At 35.3% G+C, this 16,807-nt stretch overlaps 1 protein-coding gene across 4 annotated transcripts in view; it reads right to left on the bottom strand.

Moving 5' to 3' along the window:
• The window catches only part of LOC114648040 (24-hydroxycholesterol 7-alpha-hydroxylase), a 149,686-nt gene that overhangs the window by 90,794 nt on the left and 42,085 nt on the right, over nt 1-16,807 (bottom strand). For all 4 annotated transcript variants that reach the window (XM_028796831.2, XM_051925604.1, XM_051925603.1 and 1 more), the window contains exon 7: nt 15,698-15,788. In XM_028796831.2, the coding sequence (XP_028652664.2) occupies nt 15,698-15,788 (91 nt within the window). The remainder of the gene's footprint in view (nt 1-15,697; nt 15,789-16,807) is intronic.

The raw sequence follows: 16,807 nt of genomic DNA, 5'->3' as shown, positions 1-16,807 counted from the left end.
TCTGCACTCTTCATCCTGAACTCTCACTTCTTTTAGCTTGATGTCCAATGCGGTACCTTTTCAAATACTTTCTGAAACTCAAGATAAATAATATCATATTCACCAGTCTGGCCATTTCCTTTTGTTGCTGCCTCATAGGATTCCAGCATGTTAGCAAAACATGACCTCCTTCATCTGAATCCATGCTCAGGGTTCACTAACACTCCATGTGTTGCTCAATCCGATCCTTAATAACTCCTTCTATTAATTTACTGTGATGCACGTTAAGCTTTCTGGCCTACAGTTACTTGAATCTGCCTGATCACCCTTTTTATATAATGGAATAATATCTGCCATATTCTGGTCCTTAGGATCTTAGGAATTTCCCCAGCATGTAGCGAATTACTAAAAATATGCATCAAAGGTTTAAATATTCACTCATGAATTTCCTTAAGTACTCAAGGATAAATTTGATCTAATCCTCTTGATTTGTTAGATTTCAGCCTATTTAAACTGAGCAGTACTTTTCCCTCCACAATTTCCAAATCGCTTAGTACCTCCTTAATAGTCTCTTTTATATCAGGAGGTTATCCACTTCAGAAAAATGCAAGTTTAGGGCATCTGCTATTTCACTTTCTGTATATTTTAATTACTTTTTTTAAATTAATTTAATTATCCCTGACACACTTTACTTCCTTCTTGGATGTTCTTTTACTACTAAAACACTGAAATTATCTCTTTGGCCTCACCTGCAATATTCCTCTTTAACTGACTTTTAGTTAGAGAAGAATATTGCAAATAATGCAAAAGTAGACGTATACTGTATTTTTCATATTATAGTCTTCTAATAGACTTCTGTTTGCTCTAGTCTTTTATATACTCACTCTCTGGCATATTAGTTGTAAATTGAAGATACTTTTGGTTTTATTTTATCTTAATCATACATTTGCCTAAACACAATTTCCCCCTACTTAATTTGTTCTAGTACCAACCCTGGCTGCTGATGTCATTAGGACATTTGGGAGACTATAACCATATGTGGTCAAGAAGTGTCCTAGAGGGAAATGACTGGCTGTAATGAGCAATGGTGCTTAAACCAATGGCATATGCTGTTGTACGTGCCAGGATTGTATTGCTGCCCATGTTGTCTCCATGTATGAAACAAACACTCTTTAACTGAAAGGGAGAAGAGCAGCTCATTGCTGAAGACTGCCAAATACCAGTAAAGGTGGTACAGAACATTCAAGCATAACACCAGTCAAGGAGCAATCAGCAGTGCCATTATAGAGATATGCAATCTGAAATCCATGGAAACTTGCCAGGTTACTTTGGAAAAGGAAACGATTCCTATTGTGTAATTTTATTTGGTTGTCTCCCAGATCCTTCTTGATAAGTCTGAAAGCCTTGCACAACCGTAGGTTTATCACGATCACCAGTAGGATAGATGTATTTTTGTACTACCCAAGAAATGTCTCTATGATTTACTTTTTTAAAAAAATATTTTATTATTTTATTTTAATTCTTCAAATATACTGCTGTGCATATACATCAATTAATGATGTAACAGATGCAGCAAAAAAATACCAAAACAGTTCTTAAAAGCATTTTAAACAGTTGAAGAATCTTAAAATGGCTAAACTGTGTTTTTAACAACATAGACTAGAAACCCCAAAAAGAAGCAGATCATTGTTTATGCATTGTTAACATTAGTGAATGGTTTCTAAGGACAGGGAAAAAAAGTAATCCTTTTAATCATGTAACATGGAAGATTAAATTAGTAAAAGAGGAAATTGGAAATCAATCCAATAGTAGAAGAGGTGTCATGGAGAACAAATCTGTAACATATTTTTGATTATTGTTGCATACTTAGGCTTGGATTTAAAATTGACAAAGGCAACTTAGGTGTGGTGACAACAAGACATCCTAAATGTGTCTTGATTATGTTTATTAGTCTATACTGTATACATTGTATACATAAGACAACATCATTTTTTTTTCTCTCATTTAGTGATTGTAGACTTTTGATTATCTTTTATCATTCATGATTTAATATTTTCCAAAAATGTACATTCTAAAAATAATTCAGTTGAGCAAAATTAATATAAGCAGTCTGCAGTTTCATAAAATGATAACCAGGACTAGCTACTAGTTCAATATGTACAAATGTTTGACCGTCTAATAGGTTATACTCTGTGCTGGAATGACCTCAAAATTTTAAACACTGACTAGGTAGTTAGATCACTCAGTATGTGTGTATTACTTATTATTACTTCAACAAACTGTGAAACAGAAAAATATATACTGTACCCTAACGAATGGACTCTTAAATGTTTTCAATTCTAAGTTACTTGATATTTTAAATGAATGCACATCTCCCTCCATAGTTTGTATGATGATCCCGTTGGTAATTTGGAAAGTGGACCAAGTTAGTTTGCTCCCCATGTACTCTACATTGGCAATTCCTTTTAACGTCATAATGTCCCTGAAGGAAAGCAATTTGGACACACTCTTTTGTAATGCTTGTCCACAACTTTCCTAAGTCTACCTCTCTATAAACTGCAAACAAATGTGGCTTCAAGATTATTTTGTTTGATTTTGACATTGACTGGTTAATAATTTAAAAACAGTATCAGGTGTTATATATTGTAAATGTTTCAGTACTACTGTATATGTAGTAGTGAACATTTTATTTAAAAAATGCCTTATGTTTATTTGGAATCTATTTAATTCTGTTTTAACCTGATTTAGGATCTTAAATATGTTACAATTTGAATCACTTTTATTTAATTCTGAACATGGCTATCTTTGTAGTATCTAGAGCATGACAGGAACCAACCATAGATAAGTTACCAGTCTATTACAGGGCACATATTTACAGTCATATGAAAAAGTTTGGGAACCCCCTCTCAACCTGCACAATAATTTACTCTACTTTCAACAAAAAAGACAATAGTGGTATGTCTTTCATTTCCTAGGAACATCTGAGTACTGGGGTGTTTTCCGAAAAAGATTTTTAGTGAAGCACCATTTAGTTGTATGAAATTAAATCAAATGTGAAAAACTGGCTGTGCAAAAATTTGGGTACTCTTGTAATTTTGCTGATTTGAATACATGTAACTGCTCAATACTGATTACCTGCAACACCAAATTGGTTGGATTAGCTTGTTAAGCCTTGAACTTCATAGACAGGTGTGTCCAATCATGAGGTATTTAAGGTGGTCAATTGCAAGTTATGCTTCCCTTAGACTCTCCTCTGAAGAGTGACAGCAAGGGATCCTCAAAGCAACTCTCAAAAGATCTGAAAACAAAGACAGTTCAGTATCATGGTTTAGGGGAAGGCTACAAAAAGCTATCTCAGAGGTTTAAACTGTTTCAACTGTAAGGAATGTAAATCAGGAAATGGAAGGCCTCAGGCACAGTTGCTGTTAAACCCAGGTCTGGCAGGCCAAGAAAATTACAGGAGTGGCATATGCGCAGGATCTTGCTGCAGATGGTGTATCTGTACATCGTTCTACAATTCAGCGCAATTTGCACAAAGAACATCTGTATGGCAGGGTGATGAGAAAGAAGCCCTTTCTGCACTCACGCCACAAACAGAGTCGCTTGTTGTATGCAAATGCTCATTTAGAGAAGCCAGATTCATTTTGGAACAAAGTGCTTTGGACTGATGAGACAAAAATTGAGTTATTTGGTCATAACAACAAACGCTTTGCATGGTGGAAGAAGCCGCACTGGCCGCATTCCAAGAAAAACACCTGCTACCTTCTGTCAAATTTGGTGGAGGTTCTATCATGCTGTGGGGATGTGTGGCTAGTTCAGGGACTAGGGCCCTTGTTAAAGTCGAGGGTCAGATGAATTCAACCCAATATCAACAAATTCTTCAGGATAATGTTCAAGCATCAGTCACAGAGTTGAAGTTACGCATGGGTTGGATATTCCAACAAGACAATGACCCAAAACACAGTTCGAAATCTTCAAAGGCATTCTTGCAGAGGGAGAAGTACAATGGCCGTCACAGTCCCGACTTGAATATCATCGAAAATCTATGGGATGATTTGAAGCAGGCTGTCCATGCTCGGCTGCCATCAAATTTAACTGAACTGGAGAGACTTTGTATGGAAGAATGGTCAAAAATACCTCCATCCAGAATCCAGACACTCATCAAAGGCTATAGGAGGTGTCTAGAGGCTGTTATATTTGCAAAAGGAGGCTCAACTAAGTATTGATGTAATATCTCTGTTGGGGTGCCCAAATTTATGCACCTGTCTAATTTTGTTATGATGCATATTGCATATTTTCTGTTAATTCAATAAACTTAATGTCACTGCTGAAATACTATTGTTTCCATAAGGCATGTCACATATTAAAAGAAAGTTGCTACTTTGAAAGCTCAGCCAATGATAAACAAAAATCCAAAGAATTAAGAAGGGTTCCCAAACTTTTTCATATGACAGTATACACACTCACTCTCTCATGCTGAGTTAAACTATGGATGTCAGTTAACCTATCTTTTTGGACATGGAGAGTAACCAGAATACCTGAAAAAAAATAAATCATATATCATACATTTATATTTGCAGAATTTATTTTGTCCACCTTAAGTGCTTTTTGGTTGTAGAAATGTATAATTAGCAAACCAATGTCTCCTCTGTTGCATAAACAGTACAAATCAAATAATTAAGGTAAATTAAGATTTCAGGAAAATTTGCAAAACTAGAAATATTATAGCATTCAGCCTTGAATTAAATGTGACCTTTCTAGAGACATGGCATAACACAGCCTATCCCAGCAGCAATCTACATTCCTTTAGGTTTTTCCTTCTGCAGTGCACAAAATACCCACAAACCTTGCATTATTATGTATAGAAACTAAAAAATGCTTCAGGATAGACACTTTACATTTTTGCTGTAGACAGGAACTATTATCTGAGCAGTGAAAACAATGGCAGAACCTATGACAGACCACATATTAAGCTACCACTCTAACAGTTCTGGATTTGAGGCGGATTTTCAGTTTCAAATAAAAGGGTAAAAAAGTGCTTTTTCCTATTTGTGTATCATTTGCTAGAGACACATTATTATGAAGTAAAAGTAACCTATATGCTAAAAGGCTCACACTTTCAATGACATAATCTGCAGAATTCATCACTTCAAATGCTAAAAATATGTTATTTGCCATATTATCATCATCCTCAGTAGATTTTTTGCTTTCCTATCTATAAAGTACATTACTAACAATGACACTGTAACCACATACAGTACTAAATAAAGTAGGTGGACAGGATTACGCTTAAGCATTTACTTAATAGGTATAATTTACATTGCTGACATTACTATGGTTGGAAACACTGTATTTTGCTGTTTTAAGGAGTTTGTTTTTTTCCTTTTTATTAAATTCAGGCTTCAAACAAAGAGTTTGCCTCTAAAAGTAGACACTGGTCTCACATAATGAATCACTGAGATTTTTTTTTAAGATTTTTATCATTAGCATGACATTTTGTTTTTTTTATCTACACAGGGGCAAAACATCTGTGAGTGGAAGTTCATCGTATACAAGAAGCACAAATAGATAGACTAACTTGGTCTGGGAAAAGAAAACAAAATTCTGCAGTGAAAAAATCCCCTTCTCCCCTTTAACAAAAAAAATGTTTTTTTAAAGGTTTTAGTTCCCACACGAAAGCAGTTAGCTCAGTTGTTCTAACTTTTCGAGTTTTTCTAGCTGTTTTTCTTCTGCTCTTCACATGGAGTTGTTTCTAGATCTTTACAGTAGCGTCTTACACAGCATAACACAGATGCTGTTCAAAGAATTGATTATACAGTTTGCAAACAATGTGTAATGCACTTGTAACACAGTGTGCAGTATCCACCTCCATATTACAAAAAGGATGTAATAGCCAAAGAAAATGTCCAAAGAAAAGCCACTAGATCTGAGGTAAGGAGTGTAGGAGCTCTAATGAAAAACTAAAGGAACGGAATCATTTCACCTTAAGCAAGCAGAGATTAAGAGAAGATGTGCTATAAGTACCAAACATTATGAAGAAAATAAGTAAGGTTTTTTCTAAAATAATATTTTAATTAAGTTCTCTAAAACAGACAATAAGACACAATTGGAAGCTTGTTAAAAACTTATTTCACACATATATGAGAATACATTTCTTCCCATGGAGAATTTTAATTATATTGAACCAGTTACCTAGCAACTCTCAGGCCTTCAAATCTCACCTTGATATTGTTATGGAAATACAATGTCAATAACTGATAAGCTGTATTGGTCTGAACTGGCTGTCCTCGTCAAAACTGTTAAACCTTGTGTTTCTCATTAAAGTTACTAAGCTCTGAACTTCTGAATATTTTTATATGAAACTAGACTAAACATGAATCAGAGCTTCACACAAGCAAGTCAGGTAACAAGTAATTTAGCTTAACTAAAGCTGGTATGCTATTAAGCAATTCTTAGTTTAAATGGCAGACCTGTTATCTACCCTTTATAACATGAATCACAAATATGACATACTGAAAAAGGGTGCCAAAGAAATGTTGTGTTCTAAAAAATGCATAATTTCAATTAAAAATTAAGTTTGTTCAAACTATTCTGTAACCATGATAAGTATATTACATATATATATATATATATATATATATATATATATATTAAATACAATGCCCTAAATACTGTACCAGTCATTACTAACTTTAATCATGCTAATTAATTGATTTCCTGATGTTTAATATGCCAATTTCTCATAAGAACCTTATGCTCAGAATCTTAAGTATTCATTTGCAATGATTTTGGCAAATGTTCCCTGAGGAAGGGTCTTAATTAGCAATGATCAATTAATACTAAGAAAAAAAAAAAGAGTGTTTTTTAGAAAAAACTCTCTGTAGTGATTGAAAAAGAAAATGTCCTGGAAAGACATTAAGAACCAGGATTTCACTATGCTGTGAAGGATATTGTTTTAACAGAAAAATGTAATCAGAATGACCTTGTTAACTGTGTAAAAGGTAAACAAATACATTGGAAAACAACATACAGTATGTACAGACTGAGAAATCATTCTCCACTAATCTTGTACCATTTTACAATGGATCACCAAAAATTTTGTTCACAGTATTGCATGCATTAGTATTTGGCTCATTTTTAAAAAGGGTTTGAATTTGTTACCCTTGGGGTAGGGTTTGTTATTAAATTATGAGTAGCACAGACTCAGGATTCTGTGTGCAGAAGACTGCAGAACTGGCTTAGAACAAACAACAAAAACTCAAAGTATGATATGGATGGAAGAACAGTTGAAAAAGAGTCAGCGCCAGGTATATTCATCATTTTCATTTATGTAAATCAGTGAGATAAAAAGTTACTAATTTTTACTAAAATATGCAGGGATTACCTGACACTTGAACGTCAGCGAAATCCCTACAAATGAATCCTGGCAGAATTTTTCAAAATAAAAGTAAAGCACTACACAAAAAAAGGAAAAATATGGAATATTTAACTTTATAACTTGAAGCTAAAATGTACAGCTTATGAGTAAACCTTAGGATTCTGTGTAGAATTTGCTAATTCACAACCAGTGTATAGAGTTTTGAACTACAAGTCAAGAGAGGTTATGCTTAAGCTGTATAATGCATGCCTAATTGTCCCTAATGTGAGTTGTGTGTGGGGTTTGTCTGTATATTCAACCTGCAAATGAATGGCACCCTGTCCAGGGATTTTCCTTGCCTTTCACCTTATGCTTAGGGTGATGGGCGCCCTACAGCCCTGCTCATGATTAAGTGATTTTAGAAGATGGATGGATGAAGACACTATTTCCAAGCCTATTATGTGGCACGACTGGGGAAGCTATAGCAAACAGAAATTAAGAGGTGATATAAGCATTTTTCAAAATTCATAATAATTAAGTACAATGGGTAGCAGCTGTTACAAATATGACAACAACAATGGTGAATACAATATAAGTAAGCTGCATAAGAGGGATGGGAAATATATACATTATCAACATTTCAATATTTTAAGGAAATCAAAATTCAAAAGCCAGTATCGCAATGCTCAGTACTTTTAGTTTATTTTCAACAAATTGTACATAAAATAAAATTTACAAAAATTCCACTGCTCAATTTAAGTATGACCACGTCGACTCCGTCTATGTTGCTTGGTGGCAATGCTGAGTGTGAGGAAACACTTTACACATTACTATATATATATATGTGTGATGCTTGCAACCTGTCCTCCTGCCTTCAGCAGGATGGGGCCCTGAGAAGTATGAAAAGGCAAGAAGCAGGTGGAAGAAGCCAACTTAATGTATTACAGAACACACTTTTGCATAAATGACTTAAACCATAAAAATGCTTGTACGTTGCCAGTGGTCAGATAACTACGCTAACCACTGATTCACATCAAAAGCAACAGACCTGCACAGTATAAGTACTTCTCTATCCAAATCAGACTGCGTCCACTCTGTTTTGAAATTAAATAAAACAAATACATATGATATTTTTTTGAAAAAAATGTTATTAATAGGTGAATAGGATATCAAATAATGAAATAAAAATTTGAGTGATTTTACAATGGTAAAATATAATACTGAGGTGTTATTTTACTGTTTATTACAACTGAAAGTGAAAATAAAGTTTCAAAGTATAGTTGCAATGAGTCTATTTCTACTGAAATCTCATTAGTCCCCTTAGAATTTAAACAGCCCTTTTCAGATTTTTTTTCCTGGTGCCAGCCCTGTAAACACAAATCTGTACTGCAGAGAAAGAAGTATTCAAGAAGCTGCTAAGAACATGGGATGTAAATTATGAGTTGCACGGCCACAAATGCTTACAGTGCTAGTGAACTGAATGTTATGAAATAAACACCCGATTGCAAACAGACTGTTAAAGATATGAAAAAAGTGTATGCAAATTCATACTTTTAAACCATTACAAATGACATAAATCACAAAATATACTGTATATAGGTATTATGAACTGTTATTAGTGTGGTAATGAATCCAGAGCTTTTTCTTTGTTTATATAAAATGAGAGAGAGAGACAGAATGAGAGCAATGTATATTGAGATGATTGAGATGGGCTGATACAGAAGCTGGCAAGACAGGAAAGATGTTTTTTGGGTTGATTGTTTATCTGAGGCACATTTATTCATGAAATTTTTGAATTCTGAGAAAATAAACATGTTTCTTTCTCTAATATATCAGGCTTTGGATTCTTTATGGAAAATGTGAATATACATGTTTGTATGGTACAGATCTTCAATAGTTAATTTTTTTTGTGAACATATTGAGATATATCGAATACTGCAGCAAAAAACAAAAAAGAAGGCCCAGAGAAGCAGCTGCACACATAAAGATTGATCTGCTGCAAATATTAACATGATACAGCAGCTTCCAGGGTATTGCATTCAGATTCAGATAAAGGGGACAAAGCATAGAAGACAAAACTGTTGCTGCCTACCTGGCAAATAACCTGTAAAAACAAAAAAAAAAACACCAGAAAGCCCCTAGATGACATATACTCTCAGCAAGCAGAATAAAAATTAAAGAAAGCATAGAACAGGCCCAAACAAATAAAAAAAAAATCACAATAACTACAGAAACACCCAAAACATGGCCATCATCTCCAGAGTACTGATCATCATTAAATTTACATAAATAATCATTGTGAGAGTTTCTTCGATTCAGGCATTAAGTATTCCATTTCAATTTGTGCTTTAAATTTCAATGTTATTTTTTATTTTGCCATGCTGACCACATCTTGCTGCACCACCTTTGTCAGTTTCATGTCTCTGTTCTTTGTCTACCAATTTATCTTTTGTAGATATACAATGCTTTCTACTAACCAATTCTCAAATTTTGTTGAATGACAAATCCCACACTGAAATTTCGTGCTTTGAGTATTTTCAAGCACTGAAACTCAGAATTACCTTTTAATGTGATTATTTTATTGTTTGCACAAGTACTTAATCCATCTTTTTCAGCAATAATATGTTCAAGTCTGTTGGACTAGGTATGCACCACCTTTGCACACTTTTGAGAATGATTTTGGCCAATTCGTCTAGGTAGCTTTTCTCTAGATTGTTCAGGTTAGTCAGATGACACGTGCACTACAGTTTTCAAGCAATGCAACAGCCTGTTAAATATTCACTTATTCATTCTTTACCTACTCCAGGGTTGCTTTGGCCTTACATTTTTAGGTTATTGTGTTGCTGAAATATGAGCTTTTGCCGAATCTTGCTTTTCACAGATTGAAACAGTTTCTCTTTCATTTATTGCTGATAAAGAGTAGCCCTAAAGTATGATGGTAATGCTACCATCAACATATCTCACTGTAGATGTAATATGTGGATAATGTTACATCTGCACAACACATATCTCAACCACCAAAAAAAACTATCTCAGTCTCATCTGACTAAAAAAACCTAAACAAGTATCAGTGGAAGTTGGAGCGAGGCACTTCTTTCTTGCTCTTGCTTCATTGGTAAATGGATGAGCATTTCCCTGCTGTGATTGAAACTTGCTTTCAAGGTCTCCATTTTACTGCACCACCCTCAGACTATTGTTGGATAACATCAATTGAAAGTGCCATATTTCTGAGGATAGTTGCACCTAACGTATTTTCTTATGCTGTTTCCTTATCTTGCATAGATATAAAGTTGATGGGTTTAAACTGACTTAACGTGTGTCATGTGAATGAGTGAATGATTGTTTCCAGGATTGGAAGTGTATCAGTAAGATGTTGTCTTGTGTTTAAGCAATTGTCAAATCTTGCTGCCTGGCTCAGATCTAATCTATTATGAAGACTCCTGTTGTATTGCATCACTCTCATGATTTTAGCCAAAACTAGACACAGACTCACATTGTTGGTTTTTACATCTCAATGTAGTACTTCCCACCAAAAATGTCTTTTAATTAACTATTTTGGCTAATATTTAGATGACCAAACATTTTTGGGGAAATGCCCCCGAGATAAAATCCTGACATAAAGTAGTCCTGAAAGAACATAGATAGATAGATAGATAGATAGATAGATAGATAGATAGATAGATAGATAGATAGATAGATAGATAGATAGATAGATAGATAGATAGATAGTTTGTTAATCCCAAGGAGAAATTCACAATAACATGCAAGTCTAAAGCTATTTGAACAATTTTTTAAAATATCATTAGAGGAGACTAGTATGGTGTTAGCTAAAAAATCTATTGAATGGTACAGTATTGTCTAGTTTTCTAAGAGTTTGTATGTTTTTATAGGAAAGGGCAACAGCTTTACTATTTTTTATCTCCAGCCCTATACAAAATAGAAAATTTGAAGAGACTGATAATCAGTGACTATCTGGATTGTGTCAAGTGCTTTGGTTTAACTAATTTTAAATACATTAAATTCTTCTGATCAATAAATATCACAAATGAATGCTTTGTATCTTTTGGTACAGTGGTGTCATTCTTCTAGTTCCGACTTTAATGGTAGAAATTCTTAGTTCTCTACATCATAATTTTGTTCTATAGGCATACATTTCTTAGATTAGAATGGGCAGGAATGGAACTTCCCAGTGCCAAAAAAAATCAACACTGGCTGCACCTACTCTCACCTCAAAAGGAAGTCTCACATTATGGTAATGAATAATTGAGACAGAAGTGAACAATACTTTCAAATCCTTAAATGGTTTTTGAACCTCAGGAGACAAAAACAATTGAGAGGTTTTCTTAGTAATAATTGTAATTGGAGAAATGGCAGAACTAAATTTTTTTATGAAACAACAGCAATAATTGGTGAAATCAACAAAACTCTAAACCTGTTTTAAATTCTCAGAGGCTTTCCAATGAAGTATTGTTTATATTCTAGATTTATCCATACTAACACCATTCCTAATAATCCTGCAACCCAAAAACACTCCAAAGTATGGTGAGATTCATACTTCTCTAATTTTGCAACTAATTTGTTTTGTCTCAGTCTAGTAAGGCCCTATCTCTCACGCAGGATGAATGTTCAGTTATTTGAGAATATCAAAAAATCATCAATGTAAAACATAATGTGGAGTATATGCCAAACGTCCCAAAAGGTGTCATTTACACATGACTGAAACACCCCCTGGACATCAGCCAAACCACAGAGAATTATAAATTATTCATAATGACCAATGACAGTATTAAAAGCAGTTTTCCACTTATCTCCCAACCAGGTGCATACAAGATTGTAAATGCTTCACAAATCCAACTTAGTAAAAATAATTTTTCCAATTTGATTCAGTAGGGATGAAATTAAAGGGAGTGGGTAATTATTCTAGATTGTTATCTTATTAAGTTACCTATAATTAATACAAGTTCACAAAACTGTCTTATTTTCAACAAAAGAAGAGCCAGCTTCTATCAGGCTGCCTGAAAGTCTAGCAAAGCCAGTTTTTATATTTTCTGAGATACAGTCTTGCATGGCATCTCTTTCTGGTTGTGAGAAAGGGTATAATGTACACTTAGACAATGGTAACCTAGTAATAACTTAATGGAACAATCAAATTCAATATCTGGGAATAATTTAAGCAACTTTTGCTAGTTAAAGTCATCACATAAAATATATGCAGTGAGAAGGCATGGTTTCAGCTATGCAGCAATATAAATATGGAAGTGTGAAATTTCAGACTCTCAAACATTTCCTGAAATACAATGGTCCCCAGGGTTCAATCTATCTGGTATACCAGTTTATATGTGGATTAAGGAGTTTTAACCAAAACAACCCTACTGTAAAACAGACACAAACTGAATTAAAACAGGTAATTTGTTCAAAATGAAAATTGGCAAATATCTAAGAAGGATTTGACTATAATTGTCTATCTTAGGGCGGCACGGTGGCGCAGTGGGTAGCGCTGCTGCCTTGCAGTTAGGAGACCTGGGTTTGCTTCCCGAGTCCTCCCTGCGTGGAGTTTGCATGTTCTCCCCGTGTCTGCGTGGGTTTCCTCTGGGTGCTCTGGTTTCCTCCCACAGTCCAAAGACATGCAGGTTAGGTGCATTGGCGATTCTAAATTGTCCCTAGTGTGTGCTTGGAGTGTGGGTGTGTGTGTTTGTGTGCCCTGTGGTGGGCTGGCGCCCTGCCCGGGGTTTGTTTCCTGCCTTGTGCCCTGTGTTGGCTGGGATTGGCTCCAGCAGACCCCCGTGACCCTGTAGTTAGGATATAGCGGGTTGGATAATGGATGGATGGATGTCTATCTTAACAACCCTAATATAGGGTGAACATTTGAATTTTTGTGCATCTTGGGACAGAAAGAAACCAACCTACCGCAGTAAAAACAAACATTCTCCAGGATACAAAATCTCTGTTCTTCAGTATCAATGGACTTTTTGCCCAAGCCCATAAGAACAAGGGTACTTTACTTTCTAGTGGAAGGTTTTTCATTCTAATTTCCATTCATACAATTAGGTCCCTAGTTTAAGAGTTAATATGATAAGTTTATCTAAGGAATTATCCACATCATAACTCACAAGGTCAACTACGGTGACGGACCCTTTTCAAGCAGCATGACTAGTGTTGTCTCCTCTCATATTTCATTTGCAGTGATCATTTGCCATAGACTTGGAATGCTTCCTGAACTCTAGTTCTAGTCAACTGAATATAGCTTAAAATTCTTTATAGTATGAAAATGCTTGTGAAGAATATGAGGATTCCAATGGTGCGGTATTTTTTTTGTGGGTGGCACCACTTTGTGACATGATTGCTATGGCACAATGACATGTGACATTATCAGTGTGAAAATACAGTATATAAACAGGAGCTGCATGTAAATCATTGTCCAAGACTGGATATTCCTAAAATTCTTCTTTACAAGTACTTTTTCCTGGAAGCAAATATTGGCTTATTGTTTTTTGACTGAAAGGTATGTCACATATTGGCTTAGATGAACAATTAACTTGATTTTTGGTTTTGTCCCTTCACCAATTTACTATTTTGTAGAAATGAAGCCAGTTATATCATTAAATTGTTTTTGCAGTGCCCTAACATCTTTTTGAACTTACTTAAATTCAGTAATTAACCAATGGTCGCTAATTTTTCTGGTATAGGTTTATGCTGTACTTGGACTGAAAAGGCAGAGAACAAAACAAAACAGAAGGAGATAAGAGAGAAAATCAAAATTTAAAATGGGCATAGGTCATAACTAGGAAACCAGACATCAAAATGCCAAAGCCCAATAGACAAAACAAAGTTGAGGTCATGTAAGGCTCCCTTTCTAGCCACATTTAATGGGGGAAGTTGTTGCCATAATGAAGGCATATGATAGGTTAACTGACCCATTACATGTGAATGCAGCATCAACTGTGAGAATGAATGAGGCTGTGACTGGTACCAACATCCTGCCCTGCGTCAAATATACAACCATTCATCAAACATCTAGGCCTGCTCTGTGTGGCAGGCTGCAACAAGTTGTACTTGGAATGACTGCAAAGTTATAGGTTGTTAGTGAAAATTCAGGACACTTCAAAAATAAGAAAACAAATTTAGAGAGAGATGCAAGCTACCCTGCAGTTTTTATTTTTTTCTCCAGCTGTCTGGAGTTTTTTTTTTGTTTGTTTTTTCTGTCCTCCCTGGCCATCGGACCTTAGTTTTATCCATCCATCCATCCATTATCCAACCTGCTTTATTCTAACACAGTGTCACAGAGGTCTGCTGGAGCCAATCCCAGCCAACAGAGGGCACAAGGCAGGAACAAACCCCATGCAGGTCGCCAGCCCACCGCAGGGCACACACACACATACACCCACACGCCAAGCACACACTAGGTACAATTTAGGACTGCCAATGCACCTAACCTGCAGACACGGGGAGAACATGCAAACTGCGCACAGGGAGGACCCAGGAAGCGAACCCAGGTCACCTTACTACAAGGCAGCAGTGCTACCACTGCCACCGTGCTGCCCTCACCTTAGTTTTATTCTATGTTAATTAGTGTTCCTTTATTTTAATTCTTATTTATTTTGTCTTTTTTTCTCTTTCTTCATCGTGTAAAGCACTTTGACCTACATCATTTGTATGAAAATGTGCTATATAAATAAATATTGTTGTTGTTTAAGCATTAAAGACATGTTTTCTACCCTGTATTATACCATTCATGAAAAAATTCACTGTCAAATATGCAAGATGTTTTAAGGTCTTTGATTGAAAAAAATAAGTTTGGCCAAGTTTTCATTTAAAATTTAGGTGTTTAAGAGACAGTGAGAAAAGAGAAAGAAAACCAAGCAAAATGTAAAAAAAAAAAAAGTTTGTTGCTTTAGAAAAGACATATTGAAAAACAATACTTAATACACAACATACTGTAAACTAGTAACAAAGAAAAAAGCTGTCATTATTGTATTACAAGGATTTTATCTATTGTCTGACTTATAAAGTATGCACCATCTCCCTCTAATGGGCCATAGTGGCATTTCAGGTAGTTACTTTTTGATATTATGAAACAGATAAGAAAAAATGTGTTTGATACTATTGTACATTAAATCTCATGTGGATCCATCCAGCAGGAATTACAACTTCAAATATGTATAGTAACATTATAAACCAAAGTATTTTATTTACCTAATTGCCTCTAATTTCTAATTATTTTTAAACCTTTTTGAGAGCTGTATGTATTTAAAAACGTATTTACACGAACAGTTTAAAATAACTCCTTTAAATTTAATAGTAATGAAAAAATCAGTTAAGGAGATTATTTCCCTGTATTTATTAAATCTTAAGATGAAATACCTTTACATGCAAACACTGATGTTATCTCTTGCATTGCTGTCTTGTACACTGAAGGCTCTGAGAGAATAAATCCAAGCGTCCAAAATGTAATCTTAAAACAAGCAAAAGACATTTAAATGCTGTTCATTATAGTAGCATAAATAAATAATATATGAATAAACCGTTTTCAATGAAAAAATAGCATGACAGATCATTTATAATATTGCTCATTGGTAAACCATACAGCAATTTATAATTTAATGATATTGCAACAATGACAGCAAGGGAACAGAGGACACAAGGAGGTAATGGGTAGGTATGGTGTCAAGGAGAGGATTGAAGAAGGTCAGATGATAGTGGATTTTGCAAAAAGGATGGGCATGGCTGTGGTGAATATGCATTTTAAGAAGAGGGAGGAACACTGAGTGACGTACAAGACTGGAGGAAGATGCTCACAGGTCGATTAAGTCCTATGCAGAAGAATCAATCTGAAGGAGATTAAAGACTGCAAAGTGGTAGCAGGGGAAAGTGTAATTAGACAGCATAGGATGGTGGTCTGCAGGATGACGTTGGAGATCAAGAAGAGGAGAAGAATGAGAGCAGAGCCGAGGATCAAATGGTGGAAGTTGAAAAAGGAACACTGCAAGGTTGAGTTTAGGGAGGAGGTAAGATAGGCACTGGGTGGCAGTGAAGAGTTACCAGACAGTTGGACAACTACAGCAGATTTAGTAAGGGTGACCACAAGAAGGGTGATTAGCGTGACATCTGGACAGAGGAAGCAGGAAAAGGAAACCTGATGATGGAATTGGGAAGTACAGGAGAGTATACAGAGGAAGAGAATGACGAAGATGAAGTGGGATAGTCAGAGAGATGCAGAAAGTAGACAAAAGTACAAGGAGATAAGGTGCAAGGTGAAGACAGAGGTGGTGAAGGCTAAAGAAAAGGTGAATGAGGAGTTGAATGAGAGGTTGCACACTAAGGAGGGAGAAAAGGACCTGTACCGATTGGCTAGACAGAGGGACCAAGCTGGGAAAGATATACAGCAGGGTAGGGTCATAAAGGATAAAGATGGAAACATACTCACAAGTGAGGAGGGTGTGTTGAGAAGATGGAAAGAGTGGAGTTGTGGTA

The sequence above is a fragment of the Erpetoichthys calabaricus genome, chromosome 3 (genome assembly GCF_900747795.2).
Source record: "Erpetoichthys calabaricus chromosome 3, fErpCal1.3, whole genome shotgun sequence".
In the NCBI taxonomy this organism is placed as follows: Eukaryota; Metazoa; Chordata; class Cladistia; order Polypteriformes; family Polypteridae; genus Erpetoichthys; species Erpetoichthys calabaricus.
Note: the sequence above shows the minus strand (reverse complement) of the source record. Positions and strands in the feature narration are given on the sequence as shown.